We start from the raw sequence: 18,528 nt of genomic DNA, 5'->3' as shown, positions 1-18,528 counted from the left end.
TTGTTGGGAAAACGCATTTAAGTCGTTTCGAAAAGTGTAGCTTTGATGCATAAATACCTTGTTTGCTTAGGTTACTGTGTAAACAAAAGCTTTTGAGCAATAATTCATCAGTGATTTCCCTTCCATATAAGGATGGCGATGTTGCCCTGTTGACTAATGCAAGAAGAATACTTTATTCTCAGCTGATTGTTTTTTTAATGTTGCTAATACAAACGTCAGGACAGAATCAAATGTGACTGCCTCAGATTGACCTCAACTAAAAATGCAAGGCGAGGGAGAAAATGTGATATTGCTAAGATCGTATAACATTATATTTTTTAATCCAACATAGTTAAAGCGGTACGACCGTTACATAGACATGTAAAAGTAGGGTAACCAGTACTTCATAACCATTTTTTAAAGTTAAGTGCACTATTATTCACCACTAGCCTAACTGTAGTAGAGCACCGTTGATACTGAATCTACATATCAGCTCAGCGCGCATTCTCTAACGAATTACTCAAATCAGTAGATTCTTTTAAGTGAATAAAAACATCTAGCGCGATAAGTGTAGTCAGATTCCCCAACGAATGAGGTTTATGAGCCGTTGTGTCGAATTCTGACCCCCGCCAAATTATTACCCCCATCCCAAATTCCCAGTATAGGCAGGTTTAGGATTAGGTGTGGGGGTGGAGTTAGGATTAGGCAATCAGGTACGGCTTCAATGAGGGGGGTAATAATTTGGCAGGGAGTGAAAATAAGACACAACACAACACTTGTTCTTTTTATTTAATCAAAAACATACAACGTGAATAAAAAGTGAATTTTTAGTGAAACAAAAACATAGGCTACATCAGGAATGATAAAAATATTGTGCGAAGTGATTATAAGTCATTATAATGTAGTCCAGGGGTTCTCAACTCTGGCCCTCAAGGTCCACTTTCCTGCAGAGATTAGGTGTGTTCGACTTGAAGTGGTGCTGTGCAGATCGATCGGTGCATGACATCAAAGAGCGATTCAAAAGCATATGGAGCCAATCGCTCTCGTGATACTTTAGCACAAAGTATACTTCGTTTTTTTTATGCGTATTCGAGCATACTCGAGCAAATGCACAGCCTTGCAAAGTATACTTCTTTTGACTCGTATGCGTACACAGGTGTTCGATGCATGCGCAGTTTTGTTCAATCTCTCGCCACGAGTTACAACCCCTTGTAAATACTGCAAAAATAATTAAATGCACATGTGCGACCTGAGCGTATACAGAGTATGCTTGGTTACAAAAATCCGGTGGTGCGCGCGTATGCGTGTACTGTTCTGATGGCAAAATTCGTGTCACGTGCGCTATACGCTGACGCTTGCGTATGGGTAAAAAGTGAAGTATACTTTGGGCTTTTGATGTCATACACTGATCGGTCTGCACAGCGCCACTTCAAGTCGAACACTTAATCATACACACCTAAAACCAGCGAATCAAGGGCTGCATCCAAAATCGTATACTTCCCTTCTATACTGTAGGTGAAAAATATGTGACAAGAGTGGTATGTCCTAATTCACAGTACTCATTAGGCAAAAAAAAAAAAACCTGGATGACCTACTTCTTTCTGCGGGATTCTGAAGTGTACTTATGATGGACATTTTACCATCCCACAGGAGAGGATTTATGAATGGCAGCGAAGCGATGTAACTGACGCTTGTAGGTCACATGCTAATGACAACACGGAGAATGTAGTAAGTCCAGATTACATTTAGAACATACTTTCTTTTTAGAGGTCACAAAGTAATTACTTATTCAAAATAAGTACCTACTCAAGAGAGTATGCAATTTCGGACTCAGCCAAGGTCTTTAGGATTACTAGGAAGTCACTGGCAGGTAAGTTTGATCAAGGTTGGGGTTAAACTCTGAAGGAAAGTGGATCTCAAGGGCCAGAGTTGATGTAAAGCATAAATTTTGAAAGAATTGTATTAAATATATTTCTGATTTGTTATGTGTTACATTGAAATCTTTTTTTCCTAAGTATTTCTTGATCAGAGATACTGAAAGAATCATTATGGAGCCTAATCATTTACAGGACCACAAATCCCTATTATTAAGCGACACATGTCAGACAAACCACTAAACGGCACAAAGAGAATCGATTTGATCTTTAGATATTGGTCAGTCTTTCAGTTGTGTAAAGCAGTAATGTGATGTGAGTCTCTATGACAGTTCTCCATTAAAACAAGACTATTATTGATGCTGCAAACTGTCAATATTAAAAACCACAACAAGATTCGGATTACTTTACGCAGCATTCAAGAAGTTCACATTATCAACACCCCAGATTCTCACTGAGCAACAAATGAAAAATATAAAGGAAGACCGCTGACCGTTTTTTTTTTTTCTCCACCAGAACATTTCATCACAGACATCGCTTCTCTGTCATTTAAACACTGTGTGTTTCAAAGAAACTAAAACAGGCTGTTGGTCTCAGGATATCAAGTTTACAGTCCTGTTCTAACATACACTACACGAGCTCTCTGCGTCTTCTGTGTGTTTGGAGAAGTTTCAACATCTCTCTGAAATTTGACCGGGGACTCTGGGACTTGCGCTGAGCTTCAGTCTCCATATTGCGTGACAGACCTTTAATGCATTTATAACAAGTCTAGTGATATAATCTATGACAGGCAAGAGCTATTAGCAAGAGCAAATATTCTGCTGAGCTGAGAAGTTGATGTTAAAATATACTTATGGCTTGTTAATACTGTACCTACAAGTGGATTATCAACAATGCACATATAGCCCATAAGCCTATTGTTACTTTATACTAGAAGACAGTCTTGGTGACATACTGTAATAATAAAACCTACATACAGTATATTTGCATTTCCTAAAGGAAAATCACTGCTAGTAAGCAGCTTGTGTTCTGTGCTTCAGTTGCATATACTGTAAAATGAGGCAAAGACCAATAAAAATTTCAAATGCAAGTACATTCAAGAAATGAGATCCTAATTTAGAAAGCAAATATTAAAATGACATAACTGCCTATTCAGTTTTCAGTAGCAAACATTCTAATAACTGATTCTTGAATACTATAAAACTAAAAAAAGGTTTATATGGATTTTTTTTTTTTTTTTAAGATTTTGTGCAGCTTTCCGAAATACTTAATTCCAGTAGAGGTATTTTGTGTAATGACTGTTGTCTCATCTGACCAATCGATTTCCTACTAAACAGTGTCTCAGGTATCTTTGTGGTCTCTCTTTCTCTCTCTCTCTCTTTCTCTTTTCATACAATGCAAGTTGTTAATTAATGCCATCTTTCAATTCAAAACAGATATCGATCGTAGTTACGCTGGCCTTGGAGGACTTCAGGATTACTTATATGATGAACAAAATTTTACTGTTATGTTTTGGTGCAATCTCATGCTCATTTTATTTACACCTGGTATTAAGATGTGTTTTCGACAAGAAAGGTCAGGGTCTAAAACGTTTTGAGCTTGTCCACTTACGACCACTTCTAGAGGTAGTCGAAAATGCATTTGAACGGATTGCTTTTGTAATGTAAATGCAAAAAGCCACAAAAGACTGCTTACTCTCCGCTTACTTACCTAATGCATAACATGGGAAGCGTGATAGACAGGATTTAATCTTTTTTGGTTTGGCCAAAAAAGCCCAAGCCCAAAGCCCAAGTTTGGTTTGAAGTCCAAAAACATTTGCCTGGAAAATCTAGCCTCACCACTGTACCAGCGGATGAGTCTGGTCGGCCATTGAATCAATTCGATTTCTAGGGCGGAGCAAATCCGAGCAAACAGGAAGTGGAGTAAACCAATCAGAGAAGGGCGGATATGACGTTAGCAAAGCGACAAGAGAGTCAACAGCGAAATTTAAAACTGAATTCGCGGCTGAATAGAACAAACTCTCGGGTCTCCCGTGCGCAATCTTTGTTGATATTGAAGGGACTTTCGCCGCACTAGAGTGTCGCTGTTTGCGTCACAGAAATAAACGAATCTGATTGCACGGTACGGTTTGGAGTTGACTCGAATCGCGACGGAGGGCGGAGTGACCAGACTGATATATCTTGTAGAAGATATATCAGTCTGGCCTTGCCAGGCAACAAAAACATACCAAGCACAATGTTCTCTCACCATTCCTGATTTCTTGTTCTTGCGGCTGTCAGAGCAGAAACGAAAGCTGACGCTCTCTGTATGTTTTTCTGTCATCAACATTCGCATTCATATGTATATTGTGCATGCTTATTTTGTCTATTAGATTGAAAGATCTGAAAGAGCCCATACATTTACCCACCCATAGACCCCCCCCCCCCCCCCCAAAGAAATCAGGACAAGTAGTCAAAATTGTACTGAGAAAAACACGTTAGTACCAGGTGTAAATGGGAATGTGTCTCCCTTGTTTACTTGTAATCAGAAATCAAAAATGCATCTTAACACCAGGTGTAAACAGGGCCAAAATGTGCTTTTCCTTGCCTGTCACTCAGATACATATTCAGTGTGTCAAATGCTTATTATAAACATTGACCAGTCTAGCATTCACTTAAATGAATGAATGTGTGACAAAGTAATTGTATTTTGCACATCACACGTTTAAATTGGTGGAGGCATTTTTTTCTGATGTTTTTCTTATAGGACCAACTAAATATACAGCAAGTACAATTGCTTACAAAAAAAATAAATAAATAAAAACTCGCCAGTGTGATCTTGTTCAACCAATAGCAGGCAAAATACTCAAATATAGTTTGAAAGAGGTCTGTACTTTAAGCAGTTCATGCTGAATTAATTGCAAAAAAAATTGTAGAGAAACCGAACGAGAAGAGTTATTTCAGTAGCGTTGGTATGTGAGCACAGAAAAAAATCTTCTGTACTATTCAGTGGCCTTATTCTGGGATTTCTATTGGGGACCAGCTTCCGTATTTTCTGTATACTGTACTATTTGAATGATTACAGAATGATTTGAAAGCTTAAAAAAATGAGAATAAGACAAATACTGGAAGACAGTAATGATTAATCAAATGCATATACAAACTATGCTACAGTTCAAAACTGAAAAGAACTCTTCTCTTCTAGGCTTCATGCATTGTAGACTTATTTGAAATATGTACATAATAGCACAGGAGGTATAAATAAGGCAGACTTTTTGCAGTGGTCTATTTGCAGTGCTTTGTGCTCGCCACAGCTGCATGGGTTAGTTATATCACCATTATTCATTTATACGCCTTATGTTTATGCGATGAGAAGAAAGATGGATGACTTTGGGTTTCATCAGTATGTCTAAAAAGCCTCTTTGTTCCTGGAATTTTCCATTAGTCCCTGGACTACAGTTTCTCTATCAAGATAATGACTTTCATAAATAGATAATGGTTGTTTTTCCTTGTGAAGGCGAATTATGTGGCATGGAATATTATTATAATACCACTTTCTTTTCTCAAGCAGCAGGGCAAGTGTACGTCATTATAAATCATCTCTGTCTTCTTAAATACCGCATTTATTTCGAATTTTGTCCGCTCTTTTGAAAAAGAAGTGTACTTAAACTGTACTTGCAGATAATCTAATATTAATGAAATAAAAGGCCACTTAAGTGTACTTAAAGAGAGTAAACTTTCATTAAACATTTATTAAAATATTTAAGAACACTTTTAAAAAAAGTGCACTTCGTAATAATATCAAATTAAGTGTTACTCTAAAGTACATTTTAAATCATTGTTTTCATGCTCTAAAGAAGTACACTTATTTTGATGTGTTGACTAAAATACTAAAGCCCATGTAAAGTACTTGATTATAATTTTAACTTGTGTATTGTAGTGTATTTGATATTACATTTAAAGTTAATATGTTTTAAATGTACTTAACTGCAACTTTATCATTACATATGTCTAATTAAAATGTATTTAAAAACATGACATTCAAGTTTTAGTGGAATTGACATTAAAGTATAGTTTAGCTTACCATAAATGCTTGTCAGTACATTCGACAGCACACAGCAACAATATTTCAAAGACAATAAAAGTAATTATAAAATTTCTTATAAAGATATACTTACTTAAGTTGGTCAAAAAAGCACTCTTAAAGATAACTAATTGCATTTAACATAAATATAAACTATAATAGATTTCCATTTCATTGCTAATAACATGCAATTAAGTGTCCACAACATTACATTCATTTTGCACTTAAAGGAATAGTTTACCCAAAAAGGAAAATTCTGTCATCATTTACTCACCCAGATATTTTGAAGAATATTGGTAACTAAAAAGTTGATGGGCCCCATAAATTTCTTCAAAATATCTTCTTTTGTGTTCAGCAGAAGAAAGATCTTCATACAGGTTTGGAACAACTTGAGGGTGAGTAAATGATGACAGAATTTTATTTTTTGGGTGAACTATGCCTTTAAATATATTCATTTAAAAATATTATTTACATAAGTTCTCTTTCTTAAAGTGTACTTCTTTTTCACAAGGGTGTATATGGTGTTAGCATTTCAGTGGTTATACTTTGTGTGTCCACTGTGCATTGACTAGTCATAAAATTCTCCTTCTTTGAAAAAGACTTACGTACATCGGTGTATCTCAGAAGAGTTGGAAATGCGAGGGGACTTTAGTGCACTCCTACACAATCAGCGCTCGTGGCATTTGAACAAAAAAATATGGAAGGCTGTATGAGTCAGATTGCATTATAAATTGACATTCTTATGTGCTATATAATGAGCGAGAGAGAAAGAGTGTGTGTGTGAGAGAAAGAGAAAAAGAGAGATAAGAAAAGAGACAAAGGTAATCAGAGAATGAATCAGAGAGACAAAAAGCTAAAGACAGAGATGGAGAGCATGACAGAGCTGTTAGTTGGAAGGTAAGGGAGGAGTTTGCCTGTGTTGTTTAGCGCTGTCACTGAAGACGCCCGGGTGCTTTGTGATTGCGTTTGGTTTAAAACGACACCCTGGAAACAGTGATAGAAACAGTTCCATTCAAACCACACTATCTCTCTTTCTTTCTGTCTCCTCTCTCTCACACACGCACCAGGCACAATTCAGAGAAGAGATCCCCCACACAGAAGCAACATTCAATCTTGTGCCAGCTTATCTCACACACACACACACACACATACACAATCGTAGTCCGCCAACTGCACCATGCTGCATGTTTTAGAGTGTTTTGAACTTACTAAATTGCAGATGCTTCCTGTCAATCTGATATTGACATGTTTTTTTAATCCCCGTCTCTCGGCGATGGTCTATAAATTGGTCAATCAAACAGGATGGCTGTGGTGTCTGTAGAAATCCTCACACTGTCAGACAGCTGCTGTGATAGACTGATATATTGGCCAGGCAGTTAATCAGCTGATTTCTTACCATTGTAACCCATAAAAGGCAAGAACATCATATTTTTATGTCCATAAAGCAAGTTTTTTATCTACTAGAATATATGTATTAAAGTATTATTTATTAAAGGTGCCGTAGAATTAAAAATTGAATTTACCTTGGCATAGTTAAATAACAAGAGTTCAGTACATGGAAATGACATACAGTGAGTCTCAAACTCCATTGTTTCCTCCTTCATATATAAATCTCATTTGTTTAAAAGGCCTCTGAAGAACAGGCGAATCTCAACATAACACTGACTGTTACGTAACAGTCGGGGTGTACGCCCCCAATATTTGCATATGCCAGCTCATGTTCAACGCATTACACAAGGGCAGCCAGTATTAACGTCTGGAGCTGCACAGCTGAATCATCAGACTAGGTAAGCAAGCAAGGACAATAGCGAAAAATGGCAGATGGAGCAATAATAACTGACATGATCCATGATAACGTGATATTTTTAGTGATATTTGTGAATTGTCTTTCTAAATGTTTCGTTAGCATGTTGCTAATGTACTGTTAAATGTGGTTAAAGTTACCATCGTTTCTTACTGTATTCACGGAGACAAGAGCCGTCGTTATTTTCCTTATTAAACACTTGCAGTCTGTATAATTCATAAACACAACTTCATTCTTTATAAATCTCTCCAACAGTGTAGCATTAGCCGTTAGCCATGGAGCACAGCCTCAAACTCATTCAGAATCAAATGTAAACATCCAAATAAATACAATACTCACATAATCCGATGTATGCAAGCAGCATGCATGACGAACACTTTGTAAAGATCCATTTTGAGGGTTATATTAGCTGTGTGAACTTTATTTATGCAATGATAGAGTCGAGAGCTCGGGAGGGGGCGGAGAGCGCGAGCAATTACAGGGGCCGCAGCCTGAATCGGTGCATTTCTAATTATGCCTCAAAATAGGCAGTTAAAAAAATTAATTAAAAAAAATCTTTGGGGTATTTTGAGCTGAAACTTCACAGACACATTCAGGGGACACCTTAGACTTATATTACATCTTGTAAAAAAACGTTTGATGGCACCTTTAAAATGTATTAATTCATAGATAGATAGAATTAATTTATATAAATTTATATAATTAAATGATAACTCAAATAAATTATTTAAAAAATATTAGGTCTCAGATAATGCATTTTCATGTTTTTCTCCCTCAAAGTAGGCCTGTTGCTTTTATTTTCCATTTTACAATTCATATATCCCATGAAAACAACCTTCAACATTGACAGTGGTCTTCTCACAACACACTGCTATTTTATTGTTACTTTGAGTTAAAGATTCTGTGCAGATGCCAGAGGTTTATACAAGTTTTTACACTGTTTACACAGAGTTTTACACTGTCCTTCTTCCCAACTTCTTAAATGTCTGTTGCCCAGGATACAGACATTATTTAAAGGTTAAAATGATCTGCATCAGCCAAACAGTTATGCTGTTTTCACTCTTGTGCACAGCACATGCCAGTATACAATTTTGACAATTTATAGTCTCATTTCAGAAGTCACCAAACGGAACAGATGGTCACAACCCAATTACGTTAATAGTTGTGCTAATGTTTATGTCAAGCTGGCTTTTTTTTTTTTTTTGCACCACAATACCACAGTCTTTACACCTTTTGGAAATATAAACCTACAGATTACATATTTATAGAATAGTAGGCTGAAATAGTAAAACATTTTAAAAATGTAAAAAATTAGACACTTCAGCTTGAATATTTTTGTTTTTGAGCAAATATTAAGCAAAATACATTGTCACTGCATTCCTGTATGTTTCATTTAAAGGACTTTAAAATGAAAATGACCCCATGATTTACTCACCCTCAAGCCATCCTAGGTGTATATGACTTTCTTCTTTTAGATGAAAACAATCAGAATTATATTAATAAACATCCTGGTGTTATTAGGGTTGCAAAGGGGCAGAAAGTTTCCAGTAAATTTCCGGAAACTTTCCACGGGAACTTAACCTGGGGAATTTTGGAAATATTCCAATTTGGAAACTTAACAGGAATTTGTGGGAATTTACAGGAATTTATGGGAATTAATTGGAAATTTTGGGAAATTTATACAGATTTATAATATTTATATAAAATGTATCATATAAAACAAATATAAACATTTTGTTTGGTCATAACATGAAATAACAGTTATTTATTTTTCGGATTGAATTATTTCTAATTTAGTAAATATGTAAATGAAATATATTTTTATTGCAGCAATTGTTATGTTATTTATTTCAGTGTCACATGATCCTTCAGAAATCAGTCTAATTTTGCTGATTTGATACTTATTTGTTATTATCATTGTTGGAAACAGTTGTGTTAGCATGTTAGAATGATATCTGAAGGGTCATGTGACACTGAAGACTGGAGAAATGATGCTGAAATTTCAGCTTTGATCACAGAAATAAATTATATTTTTTATGTATATCAATTATTATACCATTATTTTAAATTGTTGTTATGTTTCACAATATTACATTTTTTTCTGTATTTTTGATCAAATGTGCATGTTATGGACTGGGGGAATGCACAGTGCATGCAGGGGGTGTGGCCTCAATAGCCCAGCAGTAAGTAGTATGCTGTGTGAGGAATGTGCAGGGTAAAAATTAAACTAAAATTGCATTAAATATGGTTGTTTTAACCAAAATTATGTTGCAAGATGTTTTTTTCAACTACATTTAAGTACCCTGTTATAGGCTAACCTGCAATTTTGCAAATTCCCTGTTTATTCCTGTTAATTCCCATATATTCCCATTAATTCCCGTTAATTCCCATGGAAAGTTTCCAGCTTTGAAAATTCCCGGAATTTTGCAACCCTAGGTGCTATCAAGCTTTATAATGGCAGTGAACAGGGGTCACAAGTTTGACACTCAAATAAGTGCATCCATCCATCCATCATAAATGGCTCTGGGGGGTTAATAAAGGCCTTCTGAAGTGAAGTGATGTGTTTGTGTCAGAAAAATATCCATATTTAACATGTTATAAAGTAAAATAATTTTAGTAAAAATAACTAGCATCTGGTCAAACGGATTCTACTCATGTCTGAAGCGTAACTTGTTACCCGCCATGACTTATTACCTTTATTATGTCCTATGTTATATGTTGCATAATTTGCGCTGTAGACTTAAGTAGAATCCATATTTTTCTTACACAAAACGCATTGCCTTACTTCAGAAGGCCTTTATTAACCACGTGGAGTACTTTTATGACAGATGGATGCACTTATTTGAGCTTCAAACTCGTGACCACTGTTCACTGCTACTATAAAGCTGGATAGCATCAGGGTGTTTATTAACATATATCCTATTGTATTCATCTGAAGGAAGTCATATACACCTAGGATGGCTTGTGGGTGAGTAAATCATGGGGTAATTTTCATTTTAAATCCTTTAAGCAGTTTTTTATTTCACTTGTGGTTATTAAATTGCATTAGGTCGGCTACCCATAGTGGTCGCTAATTTTAAATACCCCTTTCATCTGCTTCCCCATTTCTATCTCTCTCAGTTGTGCCAGGAAATCGTGATCTGTTTTTCTCTATCTGTATTCTGTCCCCTCTGAGTGATCGATATGTAATCCTAACAGCAATGTTGCTTTATGGATCTTATGTGCCTTCTTACATATGTGTGGGATGTCTGGATACACTCATTAGGCCTCTTATGACAGTATGGGGGTAAACTGCTTTTGTAACATCTGGTGCAATATTTCAGTTCTGACATTTAAAAGCTGACATCTGGTCAAATCTGTCAGTTACACTCAACCTATCCCATCCTCAGGGCTGACCTCAATATTGTTCATTGCCGTAATGAGGTGTGAGAATCAGGAAATCGAAGATTTTACACACATTCCTTTGTGGAGGTGTTAAAATATGAGGAAATCACTGTTTTTAACAGTTCTTCCTTTTTTAGCTGTACATAATTTGAGCAAAACTGTAAATTACTACTTGAATTAAATATAAAATAATAGATTTAATATTTTTCTTTGGACTAATGAGACTCCAAGGGAAAGCAAGAGAGGAAAGTGAACAGAAAGTAAAAAGAGGAAGAATACTAATCCTCTTTTCCTTCAGACCTTCACTTTTCTCTGGAGGTCTGTTCCTAAAAAGCCTGGTAAGAGAGGAAGTGAAAAAGTAAGGCTCTGTGGGACCCCCGTGGCAGTTGAATGACTTGACGGGCAGATAATTGTCAACCAGAGGAAGGTCAATTTCACTGTGTTTGAAGAGCAACTGCCCTCAAGCCAGCTCTGGCCTTCTTAGATCATTCTTCGGGAACAATGTCTTAGGCTGGCTTGCAGCTAATGCCTTCTCTAAACCTATTAGTTTTGGAAAATGGTTTTCTCTAGAGGGCCATAGTCTGCGTTGATGGATTCTCTGGATTTATGTTGTGCAGGCGACAGGCTGATTATTTTACGTCCCAGAACTCAAACTTGGCCTTTGATGATGTTTATTGTGGAAAAGAACCACGGTTACAACCAGAATAGATTTTGGGATACATTTTGATTGACAAGCTGCAGCGATTTAGATCACACCGACTATAGACGAGTCTGATATTTTAGCATTAGAAGAGATGAGACCATTACAATTTGGAAATAGAAAAGAAAATTGGAAAAAGGATGGTCTTGTGAAGAGCATGCCGACACACTTCCCTCCCGATCAATTCTATTGCTTCCTTTTACCGCATGTCATATTTTATAAACTCCAGCCATAAATGGATATGGCAAGGTCAGTAATGATCTTATTTTTCCACATTTGTGTGCATGACAGCTCTGCGTGAGACCCCAAATGTCTGAGCTCAAACTGAGAGGGGATGCTTATTTGTTTCTTTTTGTAAAGAAAAGTATTATCGTTGAGGAAAAGAGAGGGATGTAAGAGAAAAATCCTCACAACTTTCATTACCTCTTCTCTCTTTGTACGTTATCAGGGAGAATGAATAGCCAATTTCACTGTGCTGATAATCAACTTGTAAAAGCTTGTAATTTTAGTGTCTAATTTTGGATCCCACAAGAGGTTTAAATCAAGTGCATGAAAGCTGAGACGTACAAAATGATTTATGAGGATGATTATTCCTCTTAATCATGAGTGATTGAGGGAGATTAATAGTCTGACCTACTGCCCACTTTCAGCTGCCTTTCTAGAGTTGATTAACTTAATACCAGGCTTGGATTGCCAAACTATATTGTACTGTCATAAGTGACACGTCCATGTTCAACCTTTATAAGGTTTCAGGCTTGATAACAGCACAAACATGGTTAATAGTCTGGGACGCCTGAAAGATTTAATCTCAGGGCACGAACAGAAACCTGACCATGCCCCATGAATTCAATAAATCTCAGAGAATACCAGATCCTTTTTGCTTTTTTTGTCACATGACAAGGTCAGAACAAAATGTCATATGGCACAACCACTTTATTGAACTTTGAAATGAATTATAGATGAAATAATGTATAATATTTGTTTAAAAAAGATAAAATAAAAAATACACTACAATTCAAAAGTTTGGGGTCAATAAGATTTTATTTTTTTTTTATTTTTTTTTTGAAAATATTTACCAAGACTGCATTTATTTGATCAAAAATAACGTAAAATCAATAATATTGTGAAATAATATTACAATTTAAAATAACTGTTTTCTATTTAATTATATAATAAAATGAATTTTCAGCATCATTACTCCAGTCTTCAGTGTCACATGATCCTTCAGAAATCATTCTTATATGCTGATTTGGTGCTCAAGTAACATTTCTTATCATTATCAATGTTAAAAACGATTGTGCTGCTTAACATATATGTGGATTTTATTTCAGGATTCTTTGATGTATAGTAAATTCAAACAAACAGCATATATTTGAAATTTAAATATAAATTTTAAATGTCTTTACTGTAATTTTGTGCTCATTTTTACTTTTCTTGGATTTTTTTTTTCATGGACACTCTTATATGCCATTGACCCTAAAAGTGAGGGTGAAATGTCAGTACACATTTTTTTTCCTTCCCATGATCTGTGAATTTCTTTCCTTTCAGTGGTAGACAGAGGACAGAGAGTGACAGCACACTGGATCTCTCACGACACAGCACAGCAAGAGACTGAAACTGCATTTAAGGTAAGGCACTAGGTAACGATAATAAAAAAAACTGTTTAAATATTCAACGCAGAGATATTCTTATATATATAACATAAAATATTCATCAGTTTTATTTATCCATACTGTCAGGACATTCCTCACAATGGTGACATTTAGTTAGATAGTGTACTAAAGACATATCATACACTGCTGTCTTGATTGTCACATTTCCAAGCACATTCGGAAAGTTGAGCAAGAGTGGATGCTGCCTGGTCAATGTTTTTGTGGATTTCAGCACTGTGGCGAGCGTTTCAACATAGCGAGTTTTCTCTTCATGAGAATAGTTAAGCCAGTGTCTTACAAGCAAGTCCGTTGGGTACTTTGGAGGATGTAGTTGTTTCCTCTTGCAGCTGGTAGTAGTGGCGTCACTACCAGAAAGCAGCTCCTGATAAGCACCCTAGGGTTTTGGTTCTTATTATCTAAGTTATAAAAGCTTGTCGACGAACTGTGTTGGTGTGTATTTTAGATTCTTCCATTAGGAGGAAGGCCTGGAATCCAGACAGACACTTGTTTTTGGCCACTGCAGGTGTCCTAACATTCAGAGTTTCTAACAAGCAACTAAAAAGGTTTCCCTTCATGTTTTCTTGGAAGAGTTTGATGATTCTGTGCAGCATAGGAGACTGCCTGCCTGCCTTCTGAAGGATCTAAAAGAGGCCCCTTTTGTTCAAATCAATGACAACAATGTTGTGGGGTTTCAGGCACCTGCTCTCATCATGTTTCTTTATTGTCCAGTTGTTGCATGATGAGCATTCAGTGGTAACAGTTCTGGAGTATAGCTTGAAGTATTATTCTACCCAGTACTTCATCTACTTACCCATATATCCGCCATCTAGATATTAATATTATATACCATGTATATCAACCACCCACTCTCCAGTTGTCTGTATTGGCCATTGAAAACACCATATAAATATATTTATATCTAATAAATAATCCATAAAGTTCACTAGTGAAATAGTTTGACCTGCCCAGATGAATCCATTCCCATTGGCTGATTTAAATTCCCAGCTCTCTCTACTAAAGTTTTCCACTCTAATGGACCTTTCTTATCCTTGGATAGTGTTGCTGGATTTCATGTTCTGTAATACACGGCCACACACGTGAAAGTACACATCCTTCTGCACTCCTCTGGAACATCCACTCAGTCTTATTTCTCTGCCCTCTTCTCTGTTGCATTGACATCTGTGTTCAGTCTCAAACTCAATGCCCTTCAGATACATCTAACTTGCTTGGCTTGTTATGAAACCCTGAGAAAGCCTGCAAATGTCAAGCTAAATGCCTCAAACAAACCCAGTCCAGTTGAACCTACATTTGAACAATGATGAACATACAATAATAAGCATTAACGCATTCAGATTCAGCATTTTCATTCAGGTCAGTCCTATGTTCATAATAAAAAATCAGTTTAAATGTCCGATGTATTATCTTGTCCTTTTAACAGTTAAGGGGTTTTCCGTGACTGACAGCGCTAGTCAAAGCATTTGTCAGTAGCATTTGTTCAACAATTCAGTCTTTTCAATGTAAAAGTCTTCGCTACTGACTGACACACTTATAAAGACTTTGCCTCCATCTAATCATGTAGTAATGTAACTTATGTTGCTGTTCACGGTCAAGGGCTATTTTTTTCTGGTGGAAGGAAGGCTTTTAGTGAAAGTTTACTTCAAGAAAGTTGCATTGATACATATTTTTGACTTTAATATTTGTATTGTGTGGTGACCGTTTTATAAAAGCAATAAGCTACTCAAGGCTAGTGCTATATCGTGACGGCTGAAGGGGTTGCAACAGCGCCCTTCAGCTGTGAATTATTCACGATACAGCACAGCCTCTCGTACCTTATTGCTTACATATAGGTCCCACTTTAGGTGGCCTTAACTACTATGTACTTACATCAAAATATAGGTACAATATAATTTTTTTGTTTTGATATTGTATTGCAAAACACTTTTGCTGCAATTGAGGTGGGATACGGGTAAGATTAGGGACAGGTTTGGTGGTATGGGTAGGTTTAAGGGTGGGTTAAGGTGTAAGGGATGGGTCAACAGTGTAATTATGAATGTAATTACATAAATTAATTACAGATGTAATTACATGCAGGTATTTTTAAAATATAAGTATCTACAATGTAAAAACATGTACGTACACAATAAGTGAATTGTATCAAATGATTAATTTAAATGTAAGTACATAGTAGTTAAGGCCACCTATTATAAAGTAGGACTCCTATAAATGCACAGAGATCTTTTAGGTTTGTATGTTGCATGCTCAATCTATGGACATCTGGTCCTATGTGTGTGGTTATAAATGGTAATTTTGTCATTCTTCAGTATTTGGTTCAGTGTCTGTATTTATTATGGCCTTATTATCATACCGTGGCATAACTCACCAGAGGCATTTTTTCTCACCACTAGTTCCAGGTGAGACAAAACAAAAAACATAACTTGTGATCACCATACATTTTCAGTGCATAAAAAAGACCAGCTTTGACGCTTTGATCCATGGGGGCAATACAAGTTTTCAGCATTAGTTTTCTGTTTTATGTAAATGATGCAACTTGAATTGACAAGCCAAATTTAGACATGTGAATGGGTGATTATTTGTATTTATATATTTAAAATCCTCTATTAGAAAAATCCACTGAAATTTGAAGGTTAGCATGTGCTCAGTTTGAATAAACGTGTTTGTATCTGGAGTATCTGCAGCCAAACAGATTCTGTCAGCTGTTGTTTCGTTACTGGTGCTGACTATTGATGTGGTGGCAACTCCTTGACATTTAGGTCCAGCCTGTGAATATGTCACCATCTGTAAAGAGGAACAACCAATCTCATTGCCAGATTTCATCGAAATAGTAAGATTAGTCAATTTACTGGAACATGAATTACGTTATACGGTATGGTAAGATTAGTCAATTTACTGGAACATAAATTACGTTATACGTTATATATCATTCAATTTCTATAAGATTTGACGATTTCCTGCAACACTGGTGGCTAGAGCGAATGTTGCCAAATGCAGCAAGAGCAGAGCTCAACTTTATGCAGATGAGGACCAAAGTGAGGAGTGAGGAGATTCCTACTAGAAACCAACAGCTCATAAGCTCTACGATCTCAAGCGATTTAATAGCTTTCACTGTGAACGCAGCTCTGTTGGTGTCTCTCTCAGGCTCACGTTCACTTAATAGTTGACACAAATAGACAGAAAAACACATGTTATGTGTGCTCACTCACAGGACGTGAGAATCTGGACATATGATTGAACTTCTGGCTCTTCTGGTGATGATGTAATGAGTCACTGTGCTGTTTGGAGCTTGGCTGAATGCATGTCAGGCGGATGTAATTTTATACGCTGAAACAAAGACACACACAGACACTCTTCCCTAAGGATGGGGGCAGGGGAACAAGGCCGCCTGCCAGAACACTGAGCGTATGAAGGAAAAATGTTAGCTGCTTATAGCAAAAGAAAATCACTCTCTGGCTCCTTGTGTCTCACCCAGCATTGAGCATATGGTCTAGTTTTTCCATTTTTCCTGGACTCAAACACTTATTTGTTAAATTTACATCATTCACATAAAGTATTTAAAGGCCCGTGTACACGTAAGACACAAAATGTAAATATCTTTGCAAAATATTAAACCAAGTGACATTTATATGAAAGAAATATAGCATATTTCGCATATTTTTCAAGCAAAACATTTCACTAAAAGAGATGTGTTAGATTTCAAATCACAAAGCAGAAACATTGTATTTGTAAAGTTTACGATTGCCATTCATGTTCATTGTTAATGTCTGAAAGTAATTGCAGAAAATGGCTCAAAAGTGAAGTTAATTGAAAATAGGCATTCTACGTGCAAATTCAGTGTCCAAAAAGGTCTTTTAGTATCCAAATACTTCTAACTTTGTCTGGTATTGACTCAGAGAAGGCATAAATTAGATTTTTTACTAAGATGTTCAAAATATTTTTCCAGACACTGCGCAAGCTATTTATAATGAGCACACCAACACGAGCCAAGTCTAATGAGTTATGTTTGATATCTGAGATAATTGTCAGGTTTGTTAATACTTAACATTTACCACATTCATTAAGAGTGCAATATATATATAACTGCTTTGGCCTTTTCTCTTGAGTTATACACAAATTATTTCAGAATACAAACCTTTTTTATTTAATTAAGTTTATGTTTTTGCTTTGTGTCACTGTACTGCTGGAAAATATTCTCATGGACCTGCCAGTTTGGATTCAGCCAGTATGATGAACCCTCGATGACAAATTTTCCAGTCCTTCCTGCTGAGAAGCAACCCAGATGGGGTCATGTATGTTGGTGCCTCCAACATACATGACAGTAGAAATTATATTCCTGAGTGTTGAGCCGTATTTGATTTTTGACTAAATATCCCAATGGCTGTTCCAAAGAGGCTGAAAATGTGAGACTGATCTGATTTGCCACTTTTATTAAGACCACTCAAAGTCATCGATATTTATTGTGAAATTAAGCAATTAAACAGCTGAAATTTTAGTGTTTTGTTTTTGTATTTTTGTTTTTTGTTTATTATACCTGAAAATAAATCTCTGAATGAGAGGCAAAATTTACTTGAATGGCCAGAATTTACAGCAAGTGTATTTCCAGAATATCACAATCAATAATAATAATAATATAATATGGACATAATAATATATATGTGAGCTTTGCAACTTTTGAAAATGCAGTGTGCTTACAAAGGGACAGTTCCTTAGATCTTTCTAGATCTCTGCTCTGAAAAATAAACATTATCCCTTGGAAAAGTAGATGATGAACGAACAGAGGAACGAATAAAAGACTAAAGGATTACTATGAAGAGACTGAGCTTCAATAAACAGTTGTGCATTGCAAATTACGTACAAAACATTTTGTTTCTGTGTTTGTGCTTTTATGTTATTTGCATAACTCCTCATTTTTAATTTTAATTCCCCCTGATAGAATATGATGATTGATACTCAGAACAGTAGACTCAAGGTAAAATGTGAAGTTATGATTCATTCAGAGAACAAGAACCGAAAGAACAAAAGTGAGAATTTACTTGGAAGGATTACAAAATAAGCACG

At 36.0% G+C, this 18,528-nt stretch overlaps 1 protein-coding gene across 1 annotated transcript in view; it reads left to right on the top strand.

The window, feature by feature from the left end:
• The window catches only part of adam19a (ADAM metallopeptidase domain 19a), a 110,707-nt gene that overhangs the window by 468 nt on the left and 91,711 nt on the right, over positions 1-18,528 (top strand). Inside the window, 1 exon segment of the mRNA XM_048185268.1 lies at positions 13,352-13,431. Within this exon segment, the coding sequence (XP_048041225.1) occupies positions 13,352-13,431 (80 nt within the window).

This window comes from Megalobrama amblycephala, linkage group LG3 (assembly GCF_018812025.1).
Source record: "Megalobrama amblycephala isolate DHTTF-2021 linkage group LG3, ASM1881202v1, whole genome shotgun sequence".
Lineage (NCBI taxonomy): Eukaryota > Metazoa > Chordata > Actinopteri > Cypriniformes > Xenocyprididae > Megalobrama > Megalobrama amblycephala.
This window is presented reverse-complemented; position numbering and strand designations above follow the sequence as displayed.